Source organism: Podarcis gaigeae (assembly GCF_964106915.1).
Source record: "Podarcis gaigeae genome assembly, chromosome: 7".
Taxonomy (NCBI): Eukaryota; Metazoa; Chordata; class Lepidosauria; order Squamata; family Lacertidae; genus Podarcis; species Podarcis gaigeae.
In genome coordinates, this window is record NC_139683.1 from 87,143,719 (window position 1) to 87,159,823 (window position 16,105).

Sequence of the window (16,105 nt, forward strand, 5' to 3'; positions counted from 1 at the left end):
TGTACTATTTTATTATTGCTACAAGTTCATCATGACCGTTGGCTAGAACAATACACTCATGAGCAAGTGAGCTATCTACTATGATCCCAAGGTCTCATTCTTGGTCTGTCACTGCCAGTTTAGCCCCCCCCCCCCGAGCATATCTGTGAAATTAAGATTTTTTCGCCCCAACATGCATCATATTTACATTTGCCATTTTATCACCCATTCACTCATTTTGGAAAAATCCTTTTGAAGTTCTTCAAAATCTATTTTTGTTTTAATGACCCTGAACAATTTAGTGTCATTAGCAAACTTAGCTGCCTCACTGCTTGCTCCTAACTCTAGCGCAATTATGAACAAGTTAAAAAGCCCAGGTCTCAATACCTACTCTTGAACTCTACTTTCCACTTCTCTCCAATTGGAGAACTGTCCATTTATTCCTATTCTTTGCTTCCTGCAACTTAACCAATTCCTGATCCACAAGAAGACCTCTCCTCTTATTTCTTGACTGCTAAGCTTACTCAGAAGTCTTTAGTGAGGTAATTTGTGAAAAGATTTTTGAAAGTCCAAGTAAACTACAGGCGGTGACCATTTTGCATGGGAGTTCCATTCCTGGACCCCGCACATATTGGTTGAGTGCCCCCACCCTGCCCCTTTGTGCCCCCACTATGCCCCGTTCTGCCCCATTGCACCCCTGTTTTGCCCCCATACTTCCCTCTTGCAGGTCTAACCCCTAGAATCTATGCAGCCCTTGAGAAAGATTGGGGTGGCATGTACCAATATTTAAAGAACTTATTGTTGTTGGTCTTAATGTTTTCAGCAATGTGTTCCTCAAATTCTTTTTAAAGCATCCCTTGCTGGCTGCATACATTATTTTTTGCCAAAGTGTGTATTTATTTTTGTTCCTCCATTTGGACAAGATTTCACATTTTTGATGGGAGCTTATTTGACTCTGTTGTTAACCATGCTGGTGTCCTCTTGGCCCTCATAGTACCTTTCCTGATCTGTAGTCTACATTCCAGATGAGTTGCTAATATTGTGTTTTTAAACAACTCCCCAGCATTTTGGAGTGATTTCACCCTATTGGCTTTTCAGCTTCCTTTATACCAATCTACTCATTTGAGGGAAGTTCCCTCTTTTGAAAGCAAATGTGACCATGTTGGGATTTTCTTGCCAATTGGCCATTTACATGCATATTTAATTTAATATGACTATGGTCACTGCTTCCAATTAACTCAACAACACTTACCTCTTTCACTAGGTCCTGGGCACCACTCCATATTAAGTCCAGGGTCGCCATCTCTCTCCTTCAGGCATGTCCAAAGTCCGTTTCGGGGGCTTCAATCTTTAAAAAAAACTCAACAACTTCAACCCTAAAAAAAAGCTCAAGAACTCTGGGGCAAAATCATAAAAAGGTCAAGAACTTCAGACCTAAAAAAAGGTCGGTCAACAACTTTGGTCGGCATTTTGGTCAGCCCTCACGGCCCTTCACTTCATCAAATCTGGCCCTCTTTGAAAAAAGTTTGGACACCACTGCTGGTCAGTTCCAACTGTTCTAGCAAACATCATTTAGGGTGTCTAGAATTTTTTTCTCTTTGTCATGACTGGAACACATATGTAGCCAGTCTATGTGAGGGTAGTTGAAGTTGCCCGTAGCTACAATGTCTCCCTTTTTAGATGCTTCTTTGATTTCATTCATCACCTCAAGGTCTCCTTGAGCATATCCCTTCTCTGGATATTTACCGAAGCCTGAGTATGAGCCTTCTAAAGCCATCTTATTTGCACTGGAATTTGGAAACATGGATTAGTGGTAAAGTGGCTAAAGTTTTAACTGTTAATACTGTACTCCATATCTCTTTGGCAAAGCTGTATTGCTGCCAAGCATATCCACAGGTGAGTGGATCATACATCAGGTTCCAGTGGGACAAACGAGCCCTCAAGGACCTGTGATGGAGATGACCAGAACGGTCCATGTTGTGTCCATGATGTCCCAGTTGCATGATGAAGGAAGCCTTGTAGGTTTCATCTTGGGAAATACAAAGGCTAGAGGAGTTCACCTCAACAAAAACTGAAGCCACATCAAGTGGAAATTGCCTGCAATGAAACTGGCTCCAACTATATTGGCAGCTGCCCCTCTAGATTCAGCCTCTAAGGTCAGAACTAAACCCTAGCCACCCTCACTCAGATCACAGGCAGGCTTGAGTCTCTAAATAATTCTCTGAGTTTCTGAAGCAAACTACATAAGGAAGTGTGGAGTCTCAGTGTGACTCAGTGTGACTCAGTGGGGTGCTTCAAAGTGCTGCCAACATTGATTTCATTTGATATAGAATCTGTAACTCTATTTCTACACAATATAGAAATAGATTGCTGCCTCTTCCAGGGATTCCGGGATGGAGTCAACTAAACCCCTAAGTGTTTAAACAATTCTTGTGAGGGTGGGTGCAATTTACCCCACACCTGGCTCTGCTGAGGGGGGGGGGGGCTTATCTCTCGAAATATTTCCTTTGTCAGACCAGAGGATGAAGCCCAAACTCACTCAGGATTCCTCTTTTTGTAAGAAGGCCCTCAGGCTGTAGATGGAAACATTTTTTTCCACCCACAGCCATGCTTAGCAGAAATCTTAGTGGCCCAGATATGTACAGAGATAGCTTCACCCATAGTGAAAGTTAAGCAGTCTAGGCATTCAAGGTCCATCATTCTGCAATAAAGTTGCCCAGCAGGGATTGCAGGAGAAGAGTAAATTTCCTCTTCCCTGAAAACTACAAGATGAAGTAGTTTAATATTGCTCACATTTGAGACTGTAATTGCAACAAGTAACTGCACTTCAAAAGACTGCTGTAGAATGCTTTGTTTCAACTGCAGCTCAGGGGCTCTCAAGCCATAACCTCAAAGCCACCCCACCCCCCAAAATTGTCCTGATGTAGCAAAATAAAAAGGCAGGTTTCCATTTTGGACTATTAAAGAACAATTTTATTGGTATAAATCAAACATTGTGTAATAAACTTCTTACTTGTTTGAAAAGAATTCTTCATGCACTGCATGTATTGTTCAAAAGGCAATAAGCTATAATTCAAACAAAAAATACTAGCAATTTTTCTTTCTGTGATTCTGGCAGACTTGTCAACACAGTTTCCATGCATACAGGAAAAAATGTATCTTTCGAGAAAGATTATTCCCACCTGTGCATTATCTTAAATGGGCCTCTCAGACTGAACTGTTCAACAAAGAACTTACTGCTCACACAGGGCAATCTTAAGAAAAATGAGTGTGGAGTTACAAATGTCTAGATCTGAAGTGCCTGTTACAAACACACATTGACAAACACAGAGCAAATATCTTGAGCTGAAGACTCATGGCTGCCTTGAGTTCAGATTCTGCCTGCCATTCTACTGGTTTGTATCCCATATCTAGGACATTCCTGGAGCAAGATGGTAACCTAGGGATACCCTTCAGTTTTCCCCACAGCCCAGAATTGCACTCGCATGCAATTACTGACAACATGATCAGACGGCAGCTAGTGGGCAGAATTCTACCCATGGCCTTTTCACTTGCCTGTGATTCCCCACTAGCCATACAAAGAGGCTGCAGTACCGGTGAAAAGCAAGTGCAGGGCCATCCTACTTGCCACTGCAAGCACAGAGAGACTCAGGCTAGTGCTTCGCCTCTTTTTCTCTTCCATCCTCCACCATCCCCTGTTGGCTTCTGTGTGGTCTGAGCTACCTATGCCCTGAGATCCAGTACCAGTGTTATCCTACATAGCGTACTAGCAGACAGAGCTCTGGTGCTTCGTGGCCCCCCAGCTACCCTTACTTGCCTACAACCAATTCAGCTGCAACTTAAAATCCTTAAATGTATGGAGAAAAATGCAGTGCATACCCCAAATTGTAGGTGCACACAGCTAAAGAGGAAGCAACATATATGACAAATCAACAGGAGGAAAATATGACCAGTTACACTATCTGTAGTAGTGATTATTTGCTGAAGTTTAATTTTACTGTTTACTATTAGATTCTAATGAATTATTGAATATTGCTTTATTTGATATAAGTTGTTTATTTTAAAGTAATTACGGCTTTTTAAATTGGATCAGATTGTTATTATTAATGCTTGGTGTTTTATATGTGTTGGAAGCTGCCCATAGTGGCTGGGGCAACCCAGCCAGATGGGTGGGATATATAAATAAAAAATATTATTTTCATTATGATGATGAAGGGGGCTCCATCTTCTGGTAGACACCTGAGGACTGCCAGTAGGTCAGACGTGCCTCTTTAAGAAAATGCTGATATTGGTCCTCTGTTTCAAGTGAACCATCTCCCTGCACTCCCACCCCAATGTTCTATCAATGCAATTTCAGAATGTGAAGACTTTGTGTTCAAGATCCCTTTTGCCTTTAAAATTAGCCATGCTTGGTGAAGCAGAGCAGTAAAAGCTTGGCCATCTTTGAAAATTCATAATTGCCTCCTCCCACAGATATTGCACTGACATCCATCCACATAAGTTGCTAGCAGAAAGGAAGATAACATAGCCTTCCCCCCTAAGCCTGGTAGATTGCAAGGTCCTTGTGGGAGAACAAATGCATCCATTCTACTAGGAGTTTCAAGGATGCCCCTTTAGGGGCTGCAGAATTGCCTTCTTGCCAGCTTTGCCCCATTGAAAAAATTGTGTTAGCAGAGCTCTGTGTATGCCTGGTTTTCACAAGAGCTCAGGAAAAAAGCATGGAATGTATTACTGGATACAGAATTTGGTATCCTGAAATAATCACCTTTATTTTATTTTTATTTTTATTATTTTAAAAAAGATCCAGTCTTTATGGCTTTGAAGATACACCCAAAAGTGTGGGGGGAATGTGCATGACCTCCTGGGGCAGCTTGGGAGAAATGCTAAATGCAGTACTGGGTGCAGAATTTGGCTTCCTGAGGTGCTTGGTTTTCTTTTGTGAAAAGGCAAGTTTTCAGCCCTTATGATTATGAAGATATGGTTGAAAATGTGAAATGCCAGTTGAAATATCAGAAGCCAGAGGGGTGGCTGGAGAATAATTCCAGCAGCTGGGATGAGGGCTTCAGTGCCCTGCACAGTCCTGCCCTCCCTGTGACAAGCAAGACCAGAATATAGGATGCAGAACTGTAAACACTACACTATTAAAAAAATTTATGAAAATGTGCATAATTTGTGCAGATCACACTTTCCTTAGTGCAGAATTTGGATTGTCTGTGTGCACAATTAAGTATACACTGCCCTGATTCCCCAGATCACTGTTCTTTTTGACAGTTCATGGGAATTAAACTCACAAGATAATACGGTCCCTCCTTAAGCAAATGCACTCCTACATCCAGCCAGTGAGCTGGACCCTCAAGTCTCTTGGCTGTCCAGTTTGTATCTTATTTCCCCTACCAAAGCCCCCATGATGAAATAAGAAAGATAGTTGCAGGGCAGGGAGATAAAAGTAGTAAGGTTCTTGCTTCATCTGTGTTCCAAACCTCAGTCATGTGTAAGCTTCGTTCTAAACAAAACAAAACCTTTTTAGAACCCCCTTCTTTCCAACCACAAGGTTAATGTCAATTGAAAAGACTTCCTGTCCAAACTTGGCATGCTTTGCTTTACATCCTAGTGAGTGTGATCAAAAATATAAACCACTTAATTTTGTTATCTTTAGGTGAAATATTAAACACTGTAGCTGGATTGGTTTTTGCATGCTGGGCATTACCCCCATTCCCAATAAGAAATTATTCACACTTTCTAGAGCAGTAAAACCTCCTTCTGGATGAGAGCATAAATCCCTATTACTTTAAACTCAAGCATTTTCTTGGGTTTCTGTGATTTTCCATTGCAGCTATTTTGATGTGCTAACAGGATGAGAAACACACAAAAGTGCACCTGATATATTCACACATACCAAGAAGAAGAAAACTACACATTTTACAAAATGGAGCTCTTGCACAAAGACCTGTTGAAGTGTGCGGGGCATGGCTGTTTTGACTTGTAGACACACATTCTCTAAAGCAGGAGGAGGAGACCTGTGCCCTCCACCAATGTTGTTGGTCTCCATTAACCTCAGGTAGCATGGCCAATGGCCAGGGATTATGGTAGTTGCAATCCAACAACATTTGGAGGGCCACAGGTTTCCCATCCCTGCTCTATACCCTTTCCCCTGCCACCGCCTGAGACATTCCTGTTCTACAACAGAAGACAAGTTTTTCACTTAACTTCAAAGTACCATGTGCTGTTTCCTGCTTAGAGCCCTCACCAGACCTGACAAATGAAACAGGAAGAATCTATGTTCTTTTAGTTTCCTTTTCATCAATTCTCTCATGTCAAAAGCTACTAACCACTCGCTGTCCAGTGGCACTTATTTCAGTTTAATCACAAATTACAACTGCTGTTGGTGACATAGCATCACAGTCTTTCACATATCATCAAGCTTTCAGGGAAGGCAGCTTGCACAGAAGACTTCTCAGCCACTTGTACTAGGCAGAACAGTGCAGGTGACAAAGTCCAGAAATCTCAGCCTTGCTTCACCAGCACCACGGACAGCACCCTGTCCTCTTCTGCGCCCACTACTGACCAAGAGCAAGCATTATTTCAAGTTATTGTTAATAACCATGTTGTCATGTATATCACAATATGTGGTCATTTTCTTCCTCTTTCCAAAAGTAGAGAAGCTGTTTTTGGCTTCCTGATCCAGAAACAGAGGCCCATCCTTATTGGCAGGCATAGTAGGGGTCCCCGGAATATACACGTTGTGTTGGTAATCCAGAGGAGACATGTGCTGTGAGTACACAGGAGCATACCGAGGTGTCCAGATGCTGTTTGAGGCACCAGGTGCCTTCTGGAGCTCTGTGAAAAGGGAAGATGTTATCTATTGACAGAAAGAAAATCTCAGGGGGGGTCACAGCACATCAAACATAGTCCCATTCATGAGATATGCTCCATCCAGTTCCCAGTAGCATATCTGAGCTTCCATATGAAGTGTCTAAGTCAGCAAAATAAAACCTTGAAGGGCTGGGACTGAACCACCCACCCCTACAAATCTACACACCATAGCTTAGTTCAACTAGTAAAACAAAATAAATGTAAATATGGCAAGAATTGAGCACTCCAAAGGAGTATGGGAGTAAAACATTTGATGGACGTATACCAACAGCTCTTAATTCACTATTCTGGGAATCCAAGGATCAAAACTCACCAGAGACTGGAGTGACCAAAGTGCGCAACCTGTCATGTTCCTTCTGGATTCCTCGACGAACGCCCCCTACATCCTCTAGGCTCTGTGAACTAAAAAAGAGGAGCAAATAAACGGAGTTATCCAAGATTAGGGTAAGAACACCCAACATGCTCCATAGCCATTGCTTTATGACTAAATGACCCAGACCAATCCCAGTACCTCTTCAATGTTGATTGCTTAGATGGCAACCAGTCTGTATTGGGTTGTTTCACCTGCAAATGAGAAAAAGCGGATGTTGAGTAGAATATCTGCCTTCATTACACTTGACCATAGGATGCTGTTCTGCCAGCCTTTTGTGTTTTTCAATAGGCATAGCAGCTAGCAGTGTTTTACAGCAGGGTCATAAAAAATAAGGCACAGAGGCCTAATTAGGCCCCCTCAGGGTCTTCCGTACACACTTCAGGCAAATTATTTAACTACTTTCAGCACCAAGAAGCCATGACTTTAATAGAGCAAAGATGCAAATTCATAATGGCAGCTACTTCCCATACACATGGCTAATCCTGCATAATTCCCTCTAAAATAATGCAGTGGGGCTATGAGAAGAACAGAACAGATAAAGCATTGTACAGAGAAGAGCAAGGACTTTGATATTTGCCAGCATTGGCAAGTGGTGGCAGTGGTAGCAACCATGTTGGAGCCATCAGTGGAGGGGATGTGAACATCTTGGTGCTTGGGCTGGCAGGATTCGGAAACTTGCTTGGTCAAGTGTGACAATTTAGTGGGTAGTCAGTGTCGTGTGGGAATGGGGGGTTCGTGGCAGGGAGCAGAGAGCTGCAGAAGGATGCTTGGGACGAAGAGGATAACTGGAAGAAAGAGAATGGCAGTCAGGAACAGCAGGGGGCATGTCAGGCTATATGGTGTGGCAGGAGGGAAGTGTCCCTTGGGCAGAAAGGAAGGAGGCTGGGCTGCCTTCTGCTCCTCCAAAAGCCACTGTCATTTTCAGGGCCCGTGAACCAGACAGCCCCTGGTTTGGAAGCAGGGGCCAGATTTCCATGAGTCCCAGTCAGGGAATTCTACAAAGTTGTACAAAGCCCTGGGTTGTTAAGGTAAAGGTAAAGGGACCCCTGACCATTAGGTCCAGTCATGGCCAACTCTGGGGTTGCAGCACTCATCTTGCTTTATTGACCGAGGGAGTAGGCATACAGCTTCCAGGTCATGTGGCCAGCATGACTAAGCCGCTTCTGGCAAACCAGAGCAGCGCACGGAAACGCCATTTACCTTCCCACCGGAGCGGTACCTATTTATCTACTTGCACTTTGACGTGCTTTCGAACTGCTAGGTTGGTACCTGCATGCAAATTCATCCCATCTTGCCTGCAGCAGGAAGTCGTGATTTGCTGTATGTGAGAACCTGACTCATCCCTGAGCCACAGAAAGGACTTTTGTAACACCTTACAGGACCACGGACCAGTGGCGTAGCGTGGGGATGCAGGGGGGGCCCGGCCGCACCAGGCGCAACATCTGGGGGTTAGGGTTAGGGGGCGCAAATCCACGGGTTAGGGGGGCAAATTACTTGCCTTGCCCCGGGTGCTGACAACCCACGCTACGCCACTGCCACGGACACCACGGTGTCTGTTCAGCAAACTCGGCTGCGATCATTCAAGTGTTAAGTAATGCAAAGTCGAGGAATCAAGCCATGGAAGGACCAGCCGGCCTACAAGTGAAAGCTACTTTCAGAGCAAGTGCTCCTTTGGGTACTTCTTTCCTGTTTTCAAACGCAGAGATTTTAAAAAATGGGGCCCTCAGCTTGCATATCACATAGCAGAACCTGACTTCCTTGGGCTCCTCTCAGTCAGACGCTGCTTATCAGAAAGATTTGGTCGAGGGGATCTTTTCTCGCCCGAAGGGAAAGGAAGGGAAGCCGCGTCTCCCGCGCCCCGCCCCCCTTCTTGGGGGTTTCTGCCGCGCCTGAGATCAGTTGCGGAAAACCCTTTCCGGGAGGCGCCGCTTAGAGCCCCTCCGCCGGGGCTGCGCTCCTTCCCACAGCGGGGCGATGAGGCCCCCCCAGCCAGAGAGCCCCGAGCTCCTTCCCAAGAGGCCCCCTCATTGGTATTCTGCGTTTTCTCGGGCGCGCTCCGACTTGGCTTTTGCCGAAGTGGGTTTTTTTAATCTCGGTGTCAGACTCGCTGGATTGTGAAATGGAAGCGCCGCTCGCTTCGGCTTACTTTGAAAATCCCCAATTATTGTCCTATTGTTATGCGCTTTGACTTAATATGCCTGCCTCTTTAGCATGGGGGTCACGTACTGGGTGCGGGAGGAGGAAACCTCCCTCTCTCCCTGCCTGCCAACGTGCCACCCTGGATGGATGGAGAGGCCTCGCCAAGCGGGTCAGGGGCACTCCGCCCCGGGAGGAGATGAACCAGGAGGCGCCTGGCTTGGGAAAGAGCGGGGAGGGGAGGGCGAGGCAGGCAGGGGCGACTTCGGGGGCCAAGCTCCATGGTCCTCCCTCCTTGAAATGAGTCCTGCGGGGGGGGGGGTTCAGCCCTGTCGCCTCTTTTCCGCGAGGGGGCTTTGGAGAACGGTGGCCCGGCCTCGGAACCTTCCGAGATCGCCTGCCCTCTCTGAAGCGCAAAGGCCCGGCCTCGAGGGCGCTTCTAGCCCACCTGCGCTACTCATGTGCAGTGCAAGGGAGTCAGCAGGTTGAGAAACGGGGAAGGGCAAGTCCCCCTGGCCTCTTGCTGGGAGATCCTGCTGCGTGGGCCTCTTCTTCCTCTGTAAAATGCCAACCTTTAACTCAAGAGGAATGAATGGATGAATGCAATCCTTCATGCCCTAAATATCCCCGGAGATGCTCCCAATACGTTTTCATGCCATCTCTTCTGAGAGACCACGGCCTGCTTGTCTCTCTGTCTGTCTCTGTCTTGCTGCTGGATCCTTCCGGTGAGAGGTTTATCACCCTCACCCTCCCCCGCAGCGCCAGCCGCCTCCCTCCCGGTAGCGAGGTAGCTTTTGTGGCCTTGCTGCTCTCTCCTTGGTCCGCCCGAGGCGGAGAGGTGTGGAAATCAGCTCCGTACATCAAGTCACTAGGGGGAGTTTGTAACTGACTAGAGGAAAATCGCATTAACATATTAGACAACTGTGTCCAACGATCCAAGCGAAAATGTGAAAAAGGAAGACGACCTGTCTGCAGAATGACTTGTGCTCGTTTAAAAAGGGCTGTATGGTTAAAAGTGGTTTTCAAATGTTTGTAAGTGGATTATGCTTTTCATCCTCGTCCATCCTGGGTAATCGCGTTATTGAAATAGTATTTCATCGGAAAAAATTAGACGTTATTCATTTATATGCTTAACAAATGTTGACATAAAAATCTCTTTCTATCTGTCAAGGGTTTTTTCTTTCCCCCCCCCGCCCCCTCCCCGCAGCAGCCAGCCTATTCTGTTCCTTTTTTACACCAGCCCAGTGAACCGCTCTTTGAAACAGCAAGGCGTTCGTCTCCCCCCACAAAGCGCCTCCACCTCCCTCCGCTCGCCTGCCCCCGACAGGAGCTCAGCATCAATTTCAAGAGGTGCCAGGAGGGCGGAGGGGTCCTCAGCAAATGGGATCGTGGCAAAGGTAAGGAGGCGCCTCTGAAGGAGCCAAACACAGCACCAGGCAGGGCTGGTCCTTCCCAGGCAGAAAGATCTGTCAAGCCCAACGCTGCTTCTGCAGCAGCAGCACCAGAGTGCCGCCTTAACCCCTTCCTTTCCCCACAGGGATCGAGCGAGGGGGCGCTCATTCTGGGGCACTACGCACGGGGAGATTCTCCTGCTCACACCCATTGAAAAGAATGGGACCTGGTCATTTATTTCAAGGAGGCTTGAGCAGGAAAGCCTCCTGGTGGATTGCTCCCCTGACAGAAGAAAGAATAAGCTAGAGCCCCTTGTGGGGAGTTGTAGGCGCGGTGCATTTGCCACATGGCCACCGTTCAATCACTGCGATGTCCTGGGCCCGTCTCTGCAGCCCTTCTCTTCTCTGATATGGAATGTGATGTGTGTGTGTCGTGCGTGGGTGCGTAAGAAAGAGAGGAGGGAGGAAGGGGAGAGCTTGTGCACGCTTATTCCGAAGAAAACCCCAGGGAATTCAGTGTGTCTTCCCCCCCAAGTAAGGGAGTGGAGGCTGGTTGCTCGCCTCTACCTGATTCTCTCCTCTCAGCCCGAGGGAGGGAGGGAAGGAGGGGTGGTTGACCCCTTGCCTTTACGGTGAGCCAGGGACCCCCACGCCAACCTCGCGCCTTTCCCGCGGGCTGGGAGAAAGACCTCGAGTGGGAGGCAGCCAGGGAGAGAGGGGGGGGGGCAGAGACAGGCAGGCAGCAGCAGCGAGACGAGCCGCGGGGCCGTCAGGCGAGGGGAGCTGTCATCTCTTTCGACAGAGCCGGTCCCAGATTCCTCGGCGCGCTCCTCGTCTCAGCCTTAATGGGCGCTCGAGTATCACTTCTGAGCGCTTTCCGCTCGTCCCACTAATTTAAAACGAGCCTGACGTTTTCAAAATAATTAACTAAAACGGCAAGAAGCCTGGTGGAGAATTTTTTGCTGTCTGATGGTTACTAATGTCGACGCTGCCACTTGATCAAAGGGCCGGGTAATTATCTTTAAAAAGTTGCTCAGGAATGAAAAGATTTCGCCCTGCGCGGATTTTTTTTTTTTGAAGACTGGGGCGGGCGGCGGAGGGGGGGCGTAGAGTTGCCTAATCATTTTCGAGGGACTTTCCGGACACTTTTTGGCACAGCTTCCCCCTCCCTCCCTCCCCAGAGGTTACCTGGCTGGAGGGCTGCAGAGAATTATTGGCCAAGCGGGGCGTCTTCCCCTGAGCTGGGGGCAAGTTTTCCGGGACTTTCTCGTTGTTCCTGGGAGCGGCCGGGCTGTAGGGCTTCAGGAACATGAAGTCGCTCTTGGCCGACTCCGGGGTGAGGCAGACCTTGTAGCAATAGCCAGGAGGGCCCCCCACGGCCGCGCCCTCCCCGCAGTTGGTGGCCCCTTTGTTGCCCGAGGGGACCTGGGAGTTGTGGATGTGGTTGGAGTTCTTGAAGATGTCCGTCGGGGGCCCCGAGGGGTCGCAGGAGCAGCAGCTGCCGCCGCCTCCGCCGCCTCCGCAAGGCGGGAGCGAGCAGCCGTAGTCCTGGAGGGTGAGCCGGTCCTTGTGGCACTTGACGGCCGTGAGAATGACGATGGCTACCAGGAAGGTGAAGGAGACGGAGCCCAGGGACACGATCAGGTAGAGAGTTAGCGTGGAAGAGGCGGACTCAGGCCCCAGCGGGAACTCGCTGAAGTCCGACAGCACCTCGGGCACGCTGTCCACCACGGAGAGGAGCAGCGACACCGAGGCCGAGAGCGGCGGCTGCCCGTTGTCGCGCACCTGCACCAGAAGGCGGTGCCTGGGCGCGTCCTTCTCCAGGAAGGCGCGGATGGTGCGGATCTCGCCGGTGTACAAGGCCACGCTGAAGAGGCTGCTGTCCGTCGCCTGCACAATCTGGTAGGAGAGCCGCGAGTTCTGGCCGGCGTCCGCGTCGACGGCGGACACCTTCCCCACCAGGTAGCCCGGGTCTGCCGAGCGGGGCACCACCTCCACGGCCAGCGAGCCGTTGCGGGGCAGGGGCGCTACGATGACCGGCGCGTTGTCGTTCTGGTCCAGCACGAAGACGTGGACGGTGACATTGCTGCTGAGCGGGGGGAAGCCGGCGTCCTGGGCCAGCACTTGGATCTGGAAGTTGCGGATCTGCTCGTAGTCCAGCGAGCGCAGCGCGTACATATGCCCGCTGTCGGAGTTGATGGAGACGTAGGTGGCCACGGGCATGCCCTGGATCTGCCCGTCGGCGATGGAGTAGGACAGGTAAGAGTTCTGCTTGCAGTCCGGGTCCAGGGCGCTGACCGAGCAAATGGACGCCCCGGGCGCGTTGTTCTCCATCACGTAGACGCTGTAGGAGGGCTGCAGGAAGCGCGGCGCGTTGTCGTTGATGTCCGACACATGGACGGTCAGCGTCTTCCTGGTGGCCAGCGCTGGGCTGCCCCGATCTCGAGCCGTGATGCTGATGTTGTACTCAGGCACAGCCTCGCGGTCCAGGGGGTCGGTGGTCACCAGGGTGTAGTAGTTGTGGAAGGAGGACTGCAGCTGGAAGGGCACGTCCGGTGGGATCTCGCAGCTCACCTTGCCGTTGTCCCCGGAGTCTCTGTCCAGCACGCTGATCACGGCGATGACGGTGCCAGGAGGCGCGTCCTCCAGGACGGGCGTGGAGACCGAGGTGAGGGTCACCTCCGGCGCGTTGTCGTTGACATCCACGAGATGCACCAAGACCCGGCAATGGACCGCGACAGCGGAGGGGCCGCGGTCCTTGGCCTGCACGTAGAGCTCGTGCAGGTTGGCTCGCTCATAGTCCAGCTGACCCTTCAGGCGCACCTGCCCGCTGCGGGGCTCCACGCTGAAGAGCTCTCGGACCCTCGGCGGAGCGTGCCCGCTGAACGAGTACTCCACCTCGCCGTTGGTGCCCTCGTCCAAGTCGGTGGCGTTCAGCCTGATGACCAGAGTCCCCTTGGGCGCGTCTTCCGGAAGACTCACCGTGTAGGAGGATTGATCGAAGACGGGCACGTTGTCGTTGGCGTCCAGCACCGTGACCACGACCCGAGCCGTGCCGGAGCGCTCGGGGATGCCGCCATCCAAAGCTGTCAGCAAGACCCGGTGGCTGCGCTGCTGCTCACGATCCAGGCTTCTCTCCAGCACCAGCTCGGCGAACTTGCTGCCATCGCTGCGGGTCTGCACCTCCAGCGAGAAGAAACCGTTGGGGCTGAGCCGGTAAGTGCGCAGGGAGTTGGTGCCCACGTCCGGGTCCTGCGCGCTCTCCAGGGGAAAGCGGGCGCCGGGCAGCGCCGACTCCGTTACCTCCAGCACATACTCTTGCCAGGGGAAGCTGGGCGCGTTGTCGTTGATGTCCAGCACCTCCACCTCGACGCGGTACAGCTCCAGCGGGCTCTCGATGACCAGCTGCAGGTGCAAGAGGCAGGCCCCGCTGGCCTCGCACACTTCCTCGCGATCGATCTTCTCGTTGACAAAGAGGATCCCGTTCTCCAGGTTCACCTCCAAGTGCTGCTTGCTGCCCGCCCGGGACACAATACGAAACCGCCTGGCCGACAGCTTAGACACATCCAGCCCCAGATCCTCGGCGATGTTGGCCACGAAGGCTCCGTGCTCCAGTTCCTCGGGCACCGAGTAGTGCAGCTGGCTCGCTGCTGGCGCCGGAGCCAGAGCCAGAGCCAAGCCAGAAGTTAGCAGGAGCAACAGCTCCAGCCTTGCGCAACTCCCAGCGCAGCTTGCCAGCCTCGGGCCGAGCCGGGGGCCCCCTGAACCCCTCACCCAGCGGGGAGTCCCGCCGCCTCCATCGGGAGAAGGCATCGGTGGGCTCAGCGCGGACGCGGCAGAGCACTGGCGCCGCCGCAGCTGCAGCCTCCGCTCCCGCCCTTGTGCGTCTTCATCATCAATGGACTTGGACTTCCAGCTACTTTCGGCTGGCAGGGGGAGCCGGCAAGGGAGGACCCGCCTGCCATTTCAGCACCGCATTGGTGGACAGCGCCGTCGAGCCCGAGCCCGAGCGGCTGCGACGAGGACGGGCGGAATGGTTAACCCTTTCGTAGCCGACGGAAGCGACGTGGGGAGGGGAGAGAGAGAAAGAGAGAGAGTGTGTTTTAATTCTTATACCCAGGAGGCTGCAATCATTTCCATGCGAGAAAAGGTCAGGTACCTTCCCAGCGTGGCGCGGTGTATTATCAGCAAAGCGAGGATAGCGTAGAAGTCCCCGATGAAACAAAGTGGCTGTGGCGGAGAATTTGTGGGTCCTGAAGAGCAGCAACCCTAGTTGGCGCCGAAGCTGGTCTCGCCCGCTGTCGCTGGAGGGGAGGACGCTGCTCTCTCCGGGTGTCTCAGCTTCGATCTCTTCCCAGAGAAAGAAAGTTCATTCCACTCGGGGATGGCAGGAATCCCCTCTCTTCCCGCCTCTGTTTGCCTACAGCAGCATCTCCGGGGTAGATTAAAGAGCCCTCAAACACATCGAAAGCCAAATCCTCCCTATCCTGACATCAGACTCCGCGCATGGATTTAACCTTTAACAGATGGTTAAGCTTCTACAGAATTGATTACATTTTCCTGCACACCGTTTTCCTTGTAATGCTGCTTTGTTTTTGTTTGTTTTTTAATTACCAGAGAAGAGGATTACATCCCAGACTGCCGGATCAAGGCTGATTCTATCAGCGCAGAGTCATGGAGAAAGCGCCCGCCCGCCCGCCCGCCCGCCAACACGCCTCCTCCTCCTCGCTCTCGGGCCGCCGGAGTTCCCAAGTGCCTCTAATGCCGCCGACTCCGACGGCGAGAGCAGAAACAGCGAAAAGCGCCTGGAGGAAGGAGGCTCCACCGTGTGGCTGCTCTACAGGTTTTACATTAACCTTTCCGCAGCAGAGTGGTCCAGGCAGGCTGACACGCCAGCCACAGGCGTAGGTGGGAGGCTGAAATAAATTGACTGCAGTCCGCTGCTCAGGACCAGCTCTGCATGTCGACTGATTCTGCTCCGGTTTGCGCGGCAGGTGGGGGAGTCCTCCTCCTGCTGCTGCTTTTTGCCTCCCGGTTGTTTCCCTGATGTAGGTACAATTACGCGGCGTGCAGAGATAAGACTTCTGTCCGCAGCCTAACCGCGAGGCGCCGTTCCTGCGGATTTACGCCCCTTGGAAAACAGCGAGGCTCAACCGGTTTGCACCGTGCTACAGAACTTCAGCCGAATTGTGGTCTCCCGCGTGACAAGGAAGGAGGGATGGCAGCTCTTGCCTCACCTTCCTCTCTATATCAAAACGAATGGTCTTTTCAGGCCCAATTCCAACACGTTTGCAAATAAAGTCCCGACGACCTAAATGGGACTTATGTCACAGAGCAAGAAACCCGTCGAGGG

At 50.9% G+C, this 16,105-nt stretch overlaps 1 protein-coding gene across 1 annotated transcript; it reads right to left on the reverse strand.

Moving 5' to 3' along the window:
* Nucleotides 1-2,929: 2,929 nt before the first annotated feature.
* LOC310848847 (protocadherin-10-like) lies at nt 2,930-15,370 on the reverse strand. The gene is made up of 4 exons (XM_083748384.1): nt 11,941-15,370; nt 7,364-7,416; nt 7,166-7,254; nt 2,930-6,816 (listed from the first exon to the last, which is right to left on the reverse strand). Exons 1-4 carry the CDS (start codon nt 14,563-14,565, stop codon nt 6,557-6,559), a joined length of 3,027 nt encoding a protein of 1,008 aa, XP_083604510.1. The 5' UTR covers nt 14,566-15,370; the 3' UTR covers nt 2,930-6,556.
* Between the last annotated feature and the right edge of the window lie 735 nt (nt 15,371-16,105).

Bases quoted from the DNA above. Each gene is read 5' to 3' on its own strand.
- LOC310848847 (XM_083748384.1), bottom strand. From the start codon at position 14,565: ATGCCTTCTCCCGATGGAGGCGGCGGGACTCCCCGCTGGGTGAGGGGT. The intron at 7,417-11,940 runs GTAACCTCTGGG...TCTCATTTGCAG, and splicing joins CTCTGCAGCCCTCCAGCCAG to GTGAAACAACCCAATACAGA. The intron at 6,817-7,165 runs GTGAGTTTTGAT...CCCTTTTCACAG, and splicing joins TTTGGTCACTCCAGTCTCTG to AGCTCCAGAAGGCACCTGGT.